The following is a 16,711-nucleotide window of genomic DNA, read 5'->3' as shown; positions in this document are numbered from 1 at the left end:
GCACATGATTCATAACAGCATCTCTTAAAAACAAACATACGCTTAAGCACCATTAAGTCTTCCCAAAATGGCTGCCTTTAAGTGAATCAAGATGCTACAGACATGTAAGAGACTACCTGAATTTTCTTCTCCCTTTTGTTCAGAAGCTATTCTGGACATCATTAATTTCATGCTGACAACATCAACCTTAGTGGAACTAGAAGTTTAAACAACAATAATGATGGAAAAATCCAAACATATTTTAGAGCTGACAAGAAATTATTTTATTTTGTAATTTTAATTAACTTCAACTTTTAAACCATTTCTCAAAAACAGCTGATGTTGAAATCCTTATTTTAGTGACTGAATATTTCTGTCTTACACACAGTAATTTACCAAAAAGAACTGTTAGCCATGGCACATCTATTCCTCTTGATGATCTTGCTATATTAATTCAGATAGTCATATTTCGTTTCCTTAATTTATTGAGAGGACACAGCAAATCACAGTGATGCATAACTGAAAAATTATAATCCTAAAATAGAGTCATATTATTTTCATGAGACAAGAATGAAAATTTGATAAACAATTAAGTTAATTTTTGAGTCAGATTTTTTTTTTGTTGAATTTTTACATCATTAATTCCCTTTAGTTCTGGGCTAGAAAAGGATAACACAGGAACCTTTTCTTACCCAATACAAAAGCAATCTGCTTACATTCTTAGGAAAGATGGAACCACAGTGGAAGATGACCTGTTGCCATACAAAATATATCATATAGATAGTATCAGGATTAAAACAATGCATACACCAAATCTCAACTTCACTTTATGCAGCTGGTCCTTTGGGAATACCTGGGACAATTCTAATCATAACAAATTTATTTTATACATATAGAATATTCATATATATAGTAATGCATGCACTCTTTTTTTCCTTTGGTGTCGAAGGTTCTCATTAGAGCTTTCCTTTATCCGTTCAAAATAGATCTAAATTTGGGATACACAACTAAACCTAGGTGAGCACACTAAGTAATCCATACTGTGGGTGCTTAAGATGTTCCTTTAATATTTTATGAGCACTGCCTGAAATCACAGACTTCATTCTTCAATAGATTTTATGTGTATGCTTAAATGACGCACACAAGTAAAGTGAACCACGTCCCCTCACCCTTGCACACTTAACACAGATCTCCAATTGTGCAATCCTTGTTTAGACAAAACAAATAAGGGTCTAAGCTGGAGCAAGAAAGATCTATTATTAAAGGGTTGTGAAACACTAGAGCAAGTAAAAAAGGGAATATAACAAAAATTTCCCTATAAGAAGATTTAAAAAAAATAATTAGGCCAATACCCGTTAAAATAACATCTATAGTATAACATCAAACCTACCTTGAAGAAGGAGCAAGAGATTAAAAACCTTCACTTCAAATTTGTTTTTTCTTGATTCTAAGACAAAGTGCAAAGCCAAATAACAAACCAATCCAAAAGTAAGTCTCAAGTCTCACAGAATTCCAGATCCTTTGTAAACTATTTAAAAAGTAGCTGAAACCCAAAACTTACTCCTCCTGAACAGTGAAACTGGGATCAACTAAGAGCATTCTCCATCCAACAGTTAATACTATCACTAAGCAACACCAGAACTCTACTTACTTCTATCATGGTTGAGTACATTTGTTTTGAAATACTAAAGGAAAATATCAAATCTAAACAATGAGCCAATGAGGCCATTGTTCAATACTTTATCCACTGTAAAACCAGGAAGGTATTTATATAATTCTAAAAAGAGACAATATAACTCAATCCTAAATTCTGTTCTGCTTAACTGCTTTGTAAGGTATCTAACATCTAATTATGTATAATACTGTATCACTGCAACATCTAATATGTACCACACATAATCTGATTTATTCACAGATTTTAAACAGCAGCTAAGTAAATTTGCCACAAAAGTTCCATGCTAATGCCTTAAGGATCTATCTCAGTTGCAGCAGTTCAGTATGTATGCTAGTGTTTCATTTAAAAGCAGCTTAAGTCCCTGAATAAAACTGAATTTACCTACAAAGTATTATGAGACTTCATTTAGTCTTATCAGCAAAACACAGAAGAGGAAGAAGCATTCCTTTAATATCCAAAAGGAAAGTACATGGAATAATAAACAGAAATTATATGGCATGGAAAGAGAGAAAAGATGCTTCAAGAATAAGCAGCTTGAATCTGACATGCTGGGAAAGAGAAACCCAGTGAACTGTCCAAAGACAGCTCTGCAACTAAACAAGGTTACCCTTAACCTAGAAACAGCTTCTGGATTCCAAACATGAATCCTATGTAGCAGAGAAGAGCACAACCCAGAAGTTCTAAATTAGAATATCTTCCCATTCATAATCCAAAACCTATCAAGATCTACTCTTATGTTACTCTGATAAAGTTACTTCTTTGTCATTCAAAAATAGTCTTTAAACCACTGCACACCAAGGAAGAACATTCTTCATGTGCTCTCAGTCACCTTGTATTTTGCTTCAGTCCCTTGAGCTATTTTGGTAGTTTTACTTGCGTTCAGATTCGGACTGGAGCTCAGAACAAACTGTATACCAAATTTCCAAGCTCATAATTCACCCCTGTAGGTATTATGTGCAAAGACAAGCAGAATTTGCCTTTCTGTATCTGCAAGTTATGTCTCAGGTTTTCCTTCCACTAAAAGCAATTTCCAGGCTGAAATTGATACTGTAGTGTTTTACTTCAGCTGCCTTATCTGGGTATCTTCTTGGCTATAGAACATCCCTAGTGGCCAATGAGAGTGATACACAATTCTGGACAAACATACATTCACAGGAACACATCAATTGAAAAAACTAAATTAATTCATCTTGTCTAAGCTTAGAACTTCTTTCTAAAGACAGACAGAATCAACTGAGTTCTGGCAATGTTATTCAGAAAACCATGTATTTAACTGAGGTCAACTTAGAATCCACTTTACAGATTTTCTGCTTTTTCTCTTGTATCCTTTGACAACATCAAGTATTATTTCTGAAGTTATATGGTCACAGTTTCTCATCAGAAATCCTTTCAACATTAAAGGATTGATACATCCCCCTACCAACCAAATTATGAATAACTGTTTTGAGAGATGCAAATTTGACAGGTTGTTAAGCCTTTACCCAATTCCTCAGAACATCAAAGGTAGATATAGTAAACCAGTTTTATCTAACATTTATCCTTAAAAATAATATGACTGTGAGCAGGCATAATATGAATATACATGCCACTTGTGTGGGAGGAGCTAAACACTTTGTCCTCAGTCAGGTTCTATGTAACTTCAGTAAGATCTATGGCACTGCATGGCTATCACCAAATGCTGAATCTAGTCTAGAAACCCCAAACGATGGAAATGAACCCATAGGGAAGTACATCCTCATTTTGCTTATGTTGCAAAACAGTGACACCCACTGGCAGCAAAAGTTTAAATACTTTATTGTTGCAGTCTGAATCTACTTGATAAGAGCTGCTAAGAAGTCTCCCTTCTGAAAAACTAATCACAGTAACAACCATGCAAACTTACCTGTTGAGTCAGCACTACTGCCAGAGGCTTCAGAAACTGCTTTACTAAGAGCATCTGGAGTAACTGCAACATAACCCTCTGGAGGAAGATCCACTGTGTAAACTCTTCTTGGAGACGTAACTGTATCATCATTATCTACAAAAGAAATTACAAAGTATTTGGTTCAATATTAGTCTCACTACAGATTTTCTCAATTGTTTTCCCAACTATAGCAATAAGTGATCTCGAAAATCCTTACAGAGGGTCAGCTGTGGAACTGTTATCCTAAGACTAGCAGAACTGTATCAAATTTCATAGCATCTATAGAGAAACAAATACTCCATGGGTTAGTTATTTACAACAGAAGCATTTTTTTTCCTATTGTATCAGGCAAATCTTCTCCCCTATCTTGAAAAGAAGCTTCTACTTTCAGTGGTATTTTTAAGAGAGACTAAATATTTTTTTCCCCATTCAGCATGAGCAGACTTTCTCTAAGAACCACTTCACAAAAGACAGATGGATGGATGGATACAAGCTTACTAGGAAGTGACAGAAGCAACAGAAAAAGAATCACAAAACAGTGGTTTGCCCATTTGCACACTGTTTAGTCACAGCTATACTTCTCTGAAGGGTGCAAAGATAACGGGAAGTTTGAAAGTCACACCTGACTAAGCCTCAGCAGTTCCTGCCCCAGAGGACTCATCTCCTCATCCTGTTCTACTTCTTTCTAGGACAGGAGGGGAAGTGCCAAGGGACAGCTTTCCGACTATTTAATTGCACAGGAAACTATTTGTGTTGATTGTAGCAGTCTGTTTTTGTATGATTTCTTTCCCCTTTGAATGGTATTTAAAAGTACCAGCAAGAGCAGCAGTAGAAACCTCATTTGTTCACCAGACAAGAAGTGACAGACACATCTCTGCTCCATTCACATGAAGTCAGACAGCATTTCTGCGCAGAGTAGTGACAACAGAGATCAACCACAGTAAGGAAAAAGCCCTTCCAGAGGGCCAGGATTTCAGGGTGTCTCCAGATGCTGCAATGTAGTTTTAAATGGCTCAGTGTGAAGTTTATTTAATTTTGGATTGTTGGGCTTTTTTGGTTGTGCTTGTTGTTTTGTTAGGGTTTTTAACAGCCAGCCAGCGCCACAAGTCACCACAGACACAGCACTAGCCTTCCCTTCTATGTGTCCCTTTAAAACACAGAGCGAGCTGCTAAAATGCTATACAATAAAAACATTTCTGGCAGGTGGACACAATAAACCTCCTTACACCACAAACTTATTGAAGATCCCAGATGATCATTGAGGTGCAGCTATGTGCAACTACGGTTGGACTAGTTCCTAAATATTTAAAATGAGGTTGTATCTGAGAGATCCCTAATGAGAATAACTTCTGTATTTCTAATATGGAATTTAACTATGCACCGACATTTCTCAGACACCCTACTTCGAAAAGAAAGTACATTTCTGAACATTCAAAGTACTTCTGAAAACACCACTATTGTTTTCATCATGAGGGAATAAATCCATTTTGAAAACACATTAGAATTATATAATCTTTTTCTTGAATGAGCCAGAAAGTTTCCAGTAGTGGTAATACTTACTTAGAGGGATAATAAGCGAAAGAGATAAATAATAGAGGAAGAGCAACTACGCGCTTTAGAAAAATCCATTAAAAATTAACATGGGATAACTCTTCAGCAGATCCTTTCCAGATGATCAAATCTACATGAACTGGCAGTACTTGCATTGACTTTTTTTCTCCCCCATCCAGGTTTATTTATGATGAAGTGCTAATTAGTGACAGTTTAAAATTATAAGTATGTATAAATGTTTAAGTTATTCCCTTCTGAAGGATTTCAAGTTTCCCTTTTTTTTCCTTTTTTCTTTAGGTTTTGTAAAACAAAAGATGATCAGGAAAAACTTAATTTCATTTACAGCAGCCTAGAAAAATTCAAATCTTATAATCATATAAGCAGTAACTACACTGAGATAATAACCTCCCAGACAAAATAGTTACACATAACAGAATTTGAGGAACCATCTGTAACACACAAACCTACATGGAAGAACAGTTACAAATCCTTCTATGGAAACAAATAATGACTCAAGACTATATTTTTTATTTTACCTCTTTAAATGGGAATCTCCAAATTACATATTTATTTATACCAGCTGCATTTAAGAAGCTTGCAAGATCATAAATCAATAATTAGTCTTTGCTAATCTTGTGCAAATGTGTCAAACCAAACTGTCACCATATGTACATCTGGATTTTTGCAGCTTGGGGCCAGAGTCCCCTTGGGTCAAGAAGAGATGGATTGGTCAAATAAAGTCAAACACTGCTGCAAAGAAAATGGCTGAGCTTATGAAACTGTGACCAAGCTAAAGACTGGTTTTTGAGAAACAAAAGTAAACAGATATTAGAGATATTAAAGAATGTTCCCCTTTTACTAGTTAAAAGTAATTAATCCCATTTCTGAAGCTTTATTTTATGGGAAAAAAAAGGGTCCAACAACTAAAGGTCATTTACAATGCCCCAAAAAGAGTAAACATTTTTCTTTAAGGCAAACCAAGACTACAGAATAAATATTTTGAAATTATCTGTCTTCTACTCATGGTCCCCACACAGAGATCCCTACCACATAACTCAGTATGGTGGTTTGTGCACAGAGTAGGGAAAAGCATCTACACCATGCCATTACCAACATTACGTCTCCAAGCATGTCAGTTCCTTGGCCAGCTGTGTTATCTCTTACTATCTTACTACAAACTAGTATCAGATCTTTTTAGAAGGAGCTGAAGGTAAAGCTTCAGGCCATACAGAATTGTCAACTGCCCAGTCAGTCAGTCATCTCAGGTAGCCACTGTATGTTATTAAGTTTATTTTTCAGCACCTTTAAACTATCCCCTAGTCGTAGCTCAGAATGGTGGCACGTAGCACTAGCAGAGTTTCCAGACTGCCTGAACACAAAGCATGCTTAGGCACACCTCAGACACAGACACAGCTAGAGCATACATTCATACAGTCTTGGTCCTTTGCTTGCTCTAAGACTAAACCCTGGACAGAGACTAAATCACTTCGAGGTTCTGTGCTGGGCTGGCCCTGGCTAACAGCCCAACACCCAGCCAGATACTCACTGACTCTCCCCTCAGCATGCTGAGGGTGGGGTGGCTTACAGTGGGGCGAACAGGACTAAGAGAGCTTATGGATCAACAGCAAGGACATCACAGCTACAAGAATCTTTCTTCACTGGCTCTTTTCACTCCCAACTTCACCTCTATTTCCTCTCACTGCAGGTTATACCCAGTTCCTTCAGAGAGACAGAGCAGTACAAGGAGATGGGGGTAATGTTTTAAGTCTCTTTTGTTCCTTTTCCCCCACTGGGGTTTTCCATGGGCTGCTGTCCTTCAGGAACATTTACTCAACAACAGAGTACCTTCTCCTCCTCTGACCCTCAGGTTCCCACTGTTGCCACTCCTTTTAGTTCCTTCCTGTCTTGGGATTGCTTTCTCATTTCTTGAAGTGTCCCCTAGGGTGACCCTGCCTCAGCTGTGGGCTCAGTTGTGCCCTGCAGTGGGTGGGCTGGAACTGGCTGTGTCCAGCACAGGGCATCCACAGCCTCCCCTCACAGAAGTCCCACTACCAGTGACTGGACCCCAGGACCCTGTAGAGTTTTTCAGTCAAGACAAAAACTTTGTCTTACCTGTGAAGGGCTTCTCTGCAACTCAGAAAGCTTTGATAATTCACCCAAGTTAAGTTCCCACAGGGCAGAATTCATAAGAGCAGACAGAGGACCCAAGTCAAGCTAGAAAATCCTGCAGCTCCCCCTCCCCACCAAACAACTGTAAGTTAGCCAAATCTTACCAAGATTGTGATCTTTTCCACAAAATTACGCCTTGGAAACACACAGTTATCATACTTTTCCAAACAGATGGAAAGAGTTCATCCTCAAAAATAGGTCTTTATAGAAAAGCACAGTGTCCTAGTTCTGGCCAGGACAATTAATTACTTTTTACAGCAGTCAGGTGCAGTGGCACATGCCTGTAGTCACAAGCTGCTGGATAGGCTGACTGCACCCGAGTACCTGATCCAGGAGCTCTGGGCTGCCCTGTGCTGTGCCCAGAGGACATAGCCAAAACACCAACCTTACTCAGTACCATCTTAGGCCACTTCCAAGGGCTGGGGAAAAGAGACTCTTGCTTCCAAGACAGGTGCTCCTTTCCTGTCACAGGGAATTCCTGTCACGCAGAAGAGCTGTTGTTTGCCATTGTTTTTCAGTGTCCTGAGATGGGGTGAACATCTGTCATGTCAACCACCCTCTCTTTGTACATTGTTATTAGCATTGTTGCTGTTACTGTTTGTTTTCTTATCTCACTGCTATTTCCAGTAAACTGTTCTTATCTTCACCAATGATCTGTGCCTTTTGTCCCCCAGTGGAGATGGACAGGGGAGCAGCTGATGGTTTTCTTTTTAGCAGGAGTATTAAATTTGAGAGTACCATTCCTGAATCTGCCTACATAGGAAATGAGGAATTGATGCTGAATCAAATACAAGGTCTGAGTAGTTCAGTGTCATACTCTCTACAAAAGTCACTATTGGTAGTAGGCATTTTCTGTGCAGTGTTACAGTAGATATGACCAGGGCAAAAATAAGGCTTGAATGAGGTTTGTTATTTCCCTTAAAAATTTTGTATTAAAGTAAGATTTTACTTAGTATGTAAGATAGACTATGACCCTGTTATAGCTATTCCTCATTTTTATTGCACACAAGTGAGACTACAAGCCCAAAACTCTGACAATTCCCAAGGAATGCACACACCTTGTTATCTGTACACAATATCTTTCCCCTTCATTGACTAGCAAGACAAGCATCTATAACAACAGGACACAAATCCTGGGCAAGACTCGTCTCCTTCAAAAACCTTCATAAACTGAAGTGTACCAAATGTGCTATCAGTGACTATCTGTACACACTTTGAGTGTCCTCCTGAACTGTGGTACTGAAAAAATAAATACTTCTCCTGTTGATCAATGTGAACACATCAAAATGTCCTTCAATAGCATGAACAAATCCAGCGAACCTAAATACCCATCCATTCCTCAATGTATACTCCTTTTTGTTCAGACAATATCCAAGTTCCTGGACACCAAACTATTTCAGTCTATAAGATACAATAAAGTAATCTCAGGAACATGAGGTGCTACATTATGTACAAACAACCTCGGTTCCCAGGCTGACTTAGCACAGCCTTGTCTTCCAGTCTCACACACACTAGAGTGTTTTACACACAGACAGACGCTTTTAGTCTTCTGCACAATTGGAAATTATGGTCCTTTTCCTTGGACGGTGGAATTCCTACTGCTTGACCACAGTTTTCAACAGTATTATCTCCCTCTATACTTGAGAAGTCACACTGGGTGGAAAACAAAAAAAAAATGAACAGATGCTACTAATCACTGTAGACTCTACTTCATTATCCTTACTTTATTGGAATAAACAAGGGCAGTCACTCATGCCACATCTTGGCAGAAGATGAGATATATACTCCTTCCAAATATTCTCCATATTTTTCTAAACACACACAAAAAAAAGTTTTCTAAATGACTTTCGGATATCCAGTTATGTCAAATATACTGTTATTACTGTCATAGATTTTATTAGCACCAATACATGTAACAGAATGCTGAAAATGCCTTTTTTCTTCTGCAAAATTCAGAGTTGTGAAATTTTATAATTCTGAAGATGTCTGCTATTCTTTATGGAAGGACAAATTCCCCTCTTTACCAAATAAAACGTCAAAGTCTAAATTGCACATTACATACATTTAAAACAATAAAGTGATAAAACAAAAAAGTCTTTTAATTAAAGAGATACATGCTGTCCTCTGGCCCAGAGAATCCTTAAGCTGCAACTGTTGGACAACATTGTGGGGAAGCAGTACAATACACTTATTCCAATCCTCTTTTCTATAATACTGGTGGTCACAACATTGTGCAGACAGCAGTACTGAATTTTTTGATTTACCTTAATTTCTGATACTTTATTCAGTTATGTTTACACAAAACCAAGTCCACCATCCTTTGACAGTCAAGCAAAGCATGTTTTCACTTAATTCCCAGGGTATTATTTTTTAGAGTTCTAGCCATATTACAGATGACTGCTCCCAGTTCTTAGGGTGTATACCACTTGTGCCTGGCAGCGCGGTGAAACTCAAGCTAGTTCAGAACTACTTCCTTCTGACACTTCACATTCCCAGAAGTTCTTCATTTCATTGAAAAGAGAAAGTGTAGATTACAGATGATAATAGACTAGAGCACTGAAAGAAGAAAATTAAATGAGAAAATCCTCAGAAGTACTTCCTCATCATGGTGTTTTCCTTCAGCTTGTTGAAAATCAAAAACTTCAAAAGGAAACTGAGGTCTATAGAGACATTTTACAAGGCCCAAAACTGGGATGAGAAATTAATAAAAAACAAGAAACAAGCAAGCTCACATTTATTTCCCTCACTACCTCCCATATGTACACTAATTGTTAGAATTAGTTTATTTTTTAGACACATAGAAAGGCTCTATCATAGCTCATTTTATTGGAGACAGAACTTACCATTACAACTCTGTTTCACTACATTAGGAGTGGCAGACATTTTTTGTCACACAGAAAAAACTGATTAAGTACAAATCCTTCTTACTCTTTCTCACTCATGATCTAGGGAAGACATTTTTACTTTTTATCTACAAACCATTAAAATAATCTACATTTCCTTGGAAAAAGTAATGAAAATTAAGCATAAAATAAAGTGAGACTGAAGCACGCAAAAACCCCTTATTGAGGAAAAGAAGAAACAGAACACTTTTCAGACATGAATCTGACTACAAGCAGATGGTGGAATTAAAATTTTGCTGTTTTCTGAAAGTTGAATATAGGAGGTAATGATGAAACAAATTATACAGATAAATGGTATATGTGTCCCATATACCTGGTATATGAGTTTATGTAATATTTTGATTAGATGTCTAAGATTTCTAGCTGTATAAACAGGAACATAAAGCTATATTAATGTTATGCTAGTACCCAGCTCAATTACTTCTCCTGCTGCAGATCATCTTTGTTCAACATGCTTCTCAAAAGCCAAATATACCCCTGTTAATCAATCCTTAAAAAAAAAATAAATTCAACAACAATTAATCTAAAAGGCCATGCCTAAGCTGCAATTATTTAATTATCCTCACCGATTAAGTGATTATGTCATTACTAGAACATACCTGAAAAAAGAGCAGAAAATAAATAGATTTGCTCATAAGAGTAAAAGCATACCAATTCATGGTTTTAAAGCTTTTGCCCTTCTAAACTCACATTTTCTATACCAAACTGGAAGTTATTGGTAACAATCCCTTCTCATTTGTATAAAAAGCAGTGCAAAGCACAAAATATTATAGAAAAGTATTTGCTCAGGAATAGTTCAGTACCAAGCTCACATTATAAACATTTCCACTTTTCAAATTGCTAGAAAGTAGATTTGATAGGAAACACAAGTAGAAAGTAAGCTTGTGCAACAGCAGAAAATATGGGATTTGACTCAGAATAACTATGATTTTGACAATAGCCGTTTAAGTGATAAACTCCCCAGTGTAAACTGGAGCAGGAGTGGTGTCCCACACAACCCATTTTGTCACCAATCCATTGAAAATGATTTCAAACAAGGAGTCAAGGTGGAGAGCAGGAATGCTAACACACAGTTATTATGCTGCAGTTCTATTCAGTTCAGTCCTATCAGCCATCTCTAGGTGAAACAAAGCTATTTTATCAAGTTGTTAAACAAGCCATTTTTCCATTTCCTTTACCAAGATAATTTGTTTTCCTGCAGTTGACCAGTTTAGGTTTAGAGCTTCTTAACATTAGAACTAAAGCTGGCATTTTCTCCTCTACATAGGCAACTGCCACACACAATTAGATGAGCTACTAATGGAGCTCGGTTAGTAGCTCACAGAGGCCAGCAGCTCTCCCTAGGACAGTTAAGCTGTTTGCAGTGAGTATATAGAAGAGGAGAAGGAGTTAACATATAAAAATAAGAACACTGGGAAATAAAGGAATCTGTCAATCAGCAGCAAACAACCCCTCCAAAACACAGAAAAACATTGCTATAGGAACAGAAGGCAAGAAGAGAACTGTTTCCGTCACAATCAGAAGTTACAAATATTATACATGCAGCCCACTCAGCCTGAACAGACAGAAGGGGCTTTTTCTTTGTTTGTGGGATTTGGATTGGTTGGGCTTTTTAGGCTGAGTTTTGGAATTTTTTTCCCTTCTCCCCTAAACCCCAGATTTCTACATTCCTCTAAAGCACATAGCTATACTGGCTGGAGACCATTTTTACCACAGCCATCAGGGGCTGGTATCTTCAGTCAAATACTCTACTCCTGGATACATCTGTCCCATTTTTACAGCATAATAACACTGTAATATACCATGCAATGAGAGGATTTTTAAACCCTTGAGAAAAAACACTATAAGAGTGTGTGACAACACTTTATTGTATAATAATTATAATCTCCATTCCTATTTAGCTTATTCACAATAGACAGCTTTTCAAAGTAATTAACTAAAGCAAACCTGAATTGTTTAACAAGTCTCTAAATTTGTTTATTGCATTAAGTACTGCTAGAATTTAATTTCTCAACTATAAGCACTTAATCAGTTTGATCAACTAAAAGGCAGGGCAGTTCATGCATATTTTTTAGACAAGTTTTGTCTTCTAGGCATTTCTGTCACTAGCTTAAGTTTTCTAAAGTAAAATGGCTGCAGGAAGACAGGATTTGTATGAAAAAGGACACAGGTCTGGTGTCCTAGGGATGATTTAAATGCAGTACACTGTCAGCATCAATAACTTCAGTGAAACAAATAGGGAGAACACAAAATAATCACACAGCTATACTGAATTTTGACATGAATTCATCATAGGTAACAGTGCTGGGATAGGTCGCATTTGATAAGACATTCACATTTTTATTTAATAAATAAACAGTAAATTGTATTTTGTCCATTTATATAGCATAACATGGATTCCAGCTTTTTTAGAAAACTAGGACCTATTACTAGCAATAGCTAAGTAACATTCCTCACTATTTCTTAGTTAAATAAATGAAGGAGAATGAAAGTTTTAGTTATCTCCACAAGATCCAAAACTCTGGCTAGGCTCTCTGCATTTCAAATTCCTTTTTCACAATTACAGAAAAAGCAAAAATCAAAAGTGGCACAGCATGATTTATACTGACATATATTTAACTTGAATGCAATTATCCTTCTTCAGCAACTCTGAAATTTTCATTTTTATTAGGAAGATGCTAAATACTGATCAGTAAATTCCAAATCTTATAAAAAGTAGTTATAATTCTGACCAAGAAAAAGGTCAGAGACTAAGGAGGTAATTTCCTCAAACTAGGAAAGGCTGAGGGAGCTGAGCCTGTTCAGCCTCAAGAGCAGATGACTGATAGGGGACCTCATCAATGTGTGTAAGTATCTAAAGCGTGGGGTGTCAAGAGAACATTTACAAGCAATAGGACAATAGGCAGTGGACAAAAATTGATGCACAGGAAGTTCCACCTGAACATGAGGAAGAACTTCTTTACTGTGTGGGTGACTGAGAACTGGAACAGATTGCCCAGAGATGATGTGAAATCCTGTGCCATGTGCTCTAGGATGACCCTGCTTGAGCAGGGAGGTTGGACCAGATGACTCACTATGGTCCCTTCCAACCTGACCCATTCTGTGTTTCTGTGAAAAAGTCAATTCTACAACTAGCAAATCCCTATTTAGAAGCAGGCATGTAGCTTTTGAATATATACTACAAAGCTATTAGAAATAATTACTGAGGTTTTAAAATATCAACAAAAAAAGTAAAGAAATCACAGAACTGCAGACCTCACAAGAAACATTTTTAATTATATTAATTCCTGTTGCAAGTAGATCTGGCCCTAACAAAGGTCAAAAACTAACAAAACCAATTCTCGGGACAGAATTTAGCCAAAGCCCATAACCACCTGAACAATTTATATTTTGAGATGCTCAGTCTTTTGCCAGATACATTTTTTTGTGATACAGCAAGGTGTAAAGCATTTTTAAGACAGCATAGTCACAAAATATCCTTTGTTTAGGGAAAATTTCTCTTATTTTAGGCACTTTCAACTCTCCATTTGCTCTCTTTTAATGCTTTGCCTTCCATAAGAATCAGGTTCATTACCTATGTGGAACTTTTAAATGGTTTAAGGTAATAAAGATGGTAATCTTGACCTCCTTTAATTTTATGCTTAAGTAGGGAAAAAAAATCTTTCATTATATCTTTTGAAATTAAGAACTATAGCTCTTGCAATGGGTGAATCAAATTCTTCAAAGGGGGAAATATTTAGAAAGTCTTTTCTAATTGTTCTGGGGGATAGGAATCCCTACTTTGGTCACATTAATTTTCTTACTAAGTATTTTGGTAGAAAAGAGAAAAAAAGTCTGATTTAGTACAACTATAATCCAAAGGGAAGGTATATCTTACTATCTATGCCCTAGAACTAAAACTCTGCACAGAGGCAAGTGCTTTGTTTTTGTTTGGATTTGTTGTTTATTTGGATGGTAGGCCTTTTGGTTGGCTGTTTTTTTGGGGGGATATTTTGTAGTTTTGATTTTTTTTTTTTTTTTTTTTTTGTATGTGTGTGTAGTTTTTTTGTTTTGGTTTTAAAAAATCCAAATTTTCTCTCTTCAAGCAAAATGATAGGACTACTCTTCTTCTTGGGGTCCAGAAGAAGCATAACACCTCCACATGCCTAACAGAACCTCCACCTTCCTGAAGGAAACACAAATACCATTCAAAAGGCCTCTCTACAGTTACAAAGGAGAGTGTCCCTCAGAATTTGCCTTCCACCTCCAGTTACTCTGGGTCTTATTGCAAGCTTTGGTTCCAGAACTATGTGAGGAGCTTTATGGGATAACCTTTTCTGATACCAAATTATTAATTATCCAAAATTAAATGAGGGCAAATCATTAACATAGGTCCTGATGTTCCATCTTCTTAAGCATCTTGAATTTGAATCTTGTCTCAAGAAAGGCATGTAAATGCAAATATTTACAGGTTATAAAAGTCTGATCATAAAAGCCTGCATCTGGAAGGCTAATAGAGACATGCCCATAAAATTTCAAGGCAATGCTGCAAACTGCATTCCAATAAAGATCAGGAATTTGCAGGTGGAAGGTAGTGGTGGTTTAGCTCAGACAAATTGATTATGGTATTTCCACAATCTGAGAGTAACTGTTAAAGGCAAATAAGGACATTGTGATGAGTTTTACAGTAAGATCTGTTATTTAATGCTAGAAAATACTTAATACTAAGTTTATTTTAAAAGAAATCCTCAACATTTTATTGACATTAGGTCATTTTTAGTAGTATTCTGTAGGACTGAAATAATAAACTTTCAAACTAGGAAAAAGTTAGTATCTACAAAAAACAAATCCCTTATTTTCCACCATTTCTTTCAATTAGCCATCTTTGACTACTGCTACTTAAATCATCAGCTGTCTTGTAGTTATGCCCATAATCTTTAGTTTGTAAGTAAGAAGTCACTTAAAATAGTTTATGATCAAAAAATTCCATCAATGCTTTTATATTTTTCCTTCATCAAAGCCACAGTTTATAGGTTAAACCTTCTACCTATCAATAAACATGTACTTTCAGTGTCCAGTGGTATAAAATCACCACATGTAAATGCAAGAGCTTGTAAAATTTAAATAAAATCACAACCAGAAAAGAATGGTTGTGTGTTGGTTTCCCAGATGGGTAATTGATTTATCTTTTTTTCTTATGAGTTTAACACAAAGCTTTTTTTTTAAGTACTTATATTGAATTTGAAACAAGGCAGAACCCTTTCTGTACTACTGTGGCATTTGCATGCCTCCAACAGAAAACAAACTCAGTTATAGTCTGCTGTTAGTTTCAAAAACAGCCTTGGTGTTCTGCTGTGAAAATCCTAAATATAAACCTGTTCTTTTTACTCCATGTTCCCTATCCCATAAGCTGTATTTTCCCTGTATTAGGATTCTGAATAAAAAGCCTTCATTACCTTGAAGAATATTGCAATAGGACACAGGTATAAACAAATCACAAGAGTAATAAATCACAAGGTAAAATAAATTCTCCCCCTCACCTCCCATTTCAGTGTGAGTTTTGCCCTGATTTATACGGAATGGTATAGATTCACTACAAACAAAGACAGTTTTAGCTTAAGGAATTACTCCGTAGTTGGGTATAATTAGCACACCTTTATCATAGAGCAAATAAATAGCCTGTTACTTATTTTGAAAGAACCATTAGTTACTAATGCTATGACATATTGTTGTACAGAATAAGTTTAATGCTTTATCAACCTTTTGAAAATATGCTTTTCATTACTGACTACACAAAAGAAGTACCAGAAGTACTAATCTTAAAAGCCAAATTGAGTATAAAACATATATAACTACAGAAGTTGAAATTTCCATGCAACCTTGTATTACAATAATGGTGTGCTGGTTTTGGCAGGGGTAGTACTAATTTTCTTCCCAGTGGCTGGTACCAGGGCTGCTTTCTGGATTTGTGCTGAGCACAGGGCTGATAACACAGTGATGTTTTTGTTATTGCTGAGCAGGGCTTGCACAGAGCCAAGGCCTTTCCTCCTTTTTGTACTGCTAGGCTGGTGAGGAAGTTGGGCGTGAGTGGAAGGAGACACAGAAAGGACAGGTGACCCAAACTGACTGGAGGGGTATTTCAGACCAAATGATGCACACACTGACACACACACTTGACCTCAGACCTGCCTTGTCACTATTAACTTGCCCAGTGTCACTGGACTGTTGGTTGAACCTGGTTACTGTGAACAGACATTCTGCTGCTCTTTGCCAAGCACTGTGGGACTGCTTCCACAGTGATGACACAGCTCCTGTGCCTACCTTGTCCCAGCTAGCCCTCCTTCACCTTCCCTTTGCTGCTCTCCTAGACACATCTGAGCTCAGTCAGGCATCCTGCCATATTTGCTTAGTTTTTTGCACATCAAAATTAGCCATTCTTATGCTTTGAGAGGTTATTCTTGAACCGGCTCTTCAGATCTCCTTTCAATTCAGACCAATCCTCTCATTAATCCTACCAAGCAGATCCCTGAACAAGACAAACATCTGTTTTTA

General features: G+C 36.9%; 1 protein-coding gene across 4 annotated transcripts in view; it reads right to left on the bottom strand.

The window, feature by feature from the left end:
* Positions 1-16,711, bottom strand: part of ERICH1 (glutamate rich 1) — a 91,970-nt gene that overhangs the window by 60,087 nt on the left and 15,172 nt on the right. For all 4 annotated transcript variants that reach the window (XM_077782393.1, XM_077782394.1, XM_021551273.3 and 1 more), the window contains exon 3: positions 3,537-3,671. In XM_077782393.1, the coding sequence (XP_077638519.1) occupies positions 3,537-3,671 (135 nt within the window). The remainder of the gene's footprint in view (positions 1-3,536; positions 3,672-16,711) is intronic.

The sequence above is a fragment of the Lonchura striata genome, chromosome 3, assembly GCF_046129695.1.
Source record: "Lonchura striata isolate bLonStr1 chromosome 3, bLonStr1.mat, whole genome shotgun sequence".
NCBI lineage: Eukaryota > Metazoa > Chordata > Aves > Passeriformes > Estrildidae > Lonchura > Lonchura striata.
Note: the sequence above shows the minus strand (reverse complement) of the source record. Positions and strands in the feature narration are given on the sequence as shown.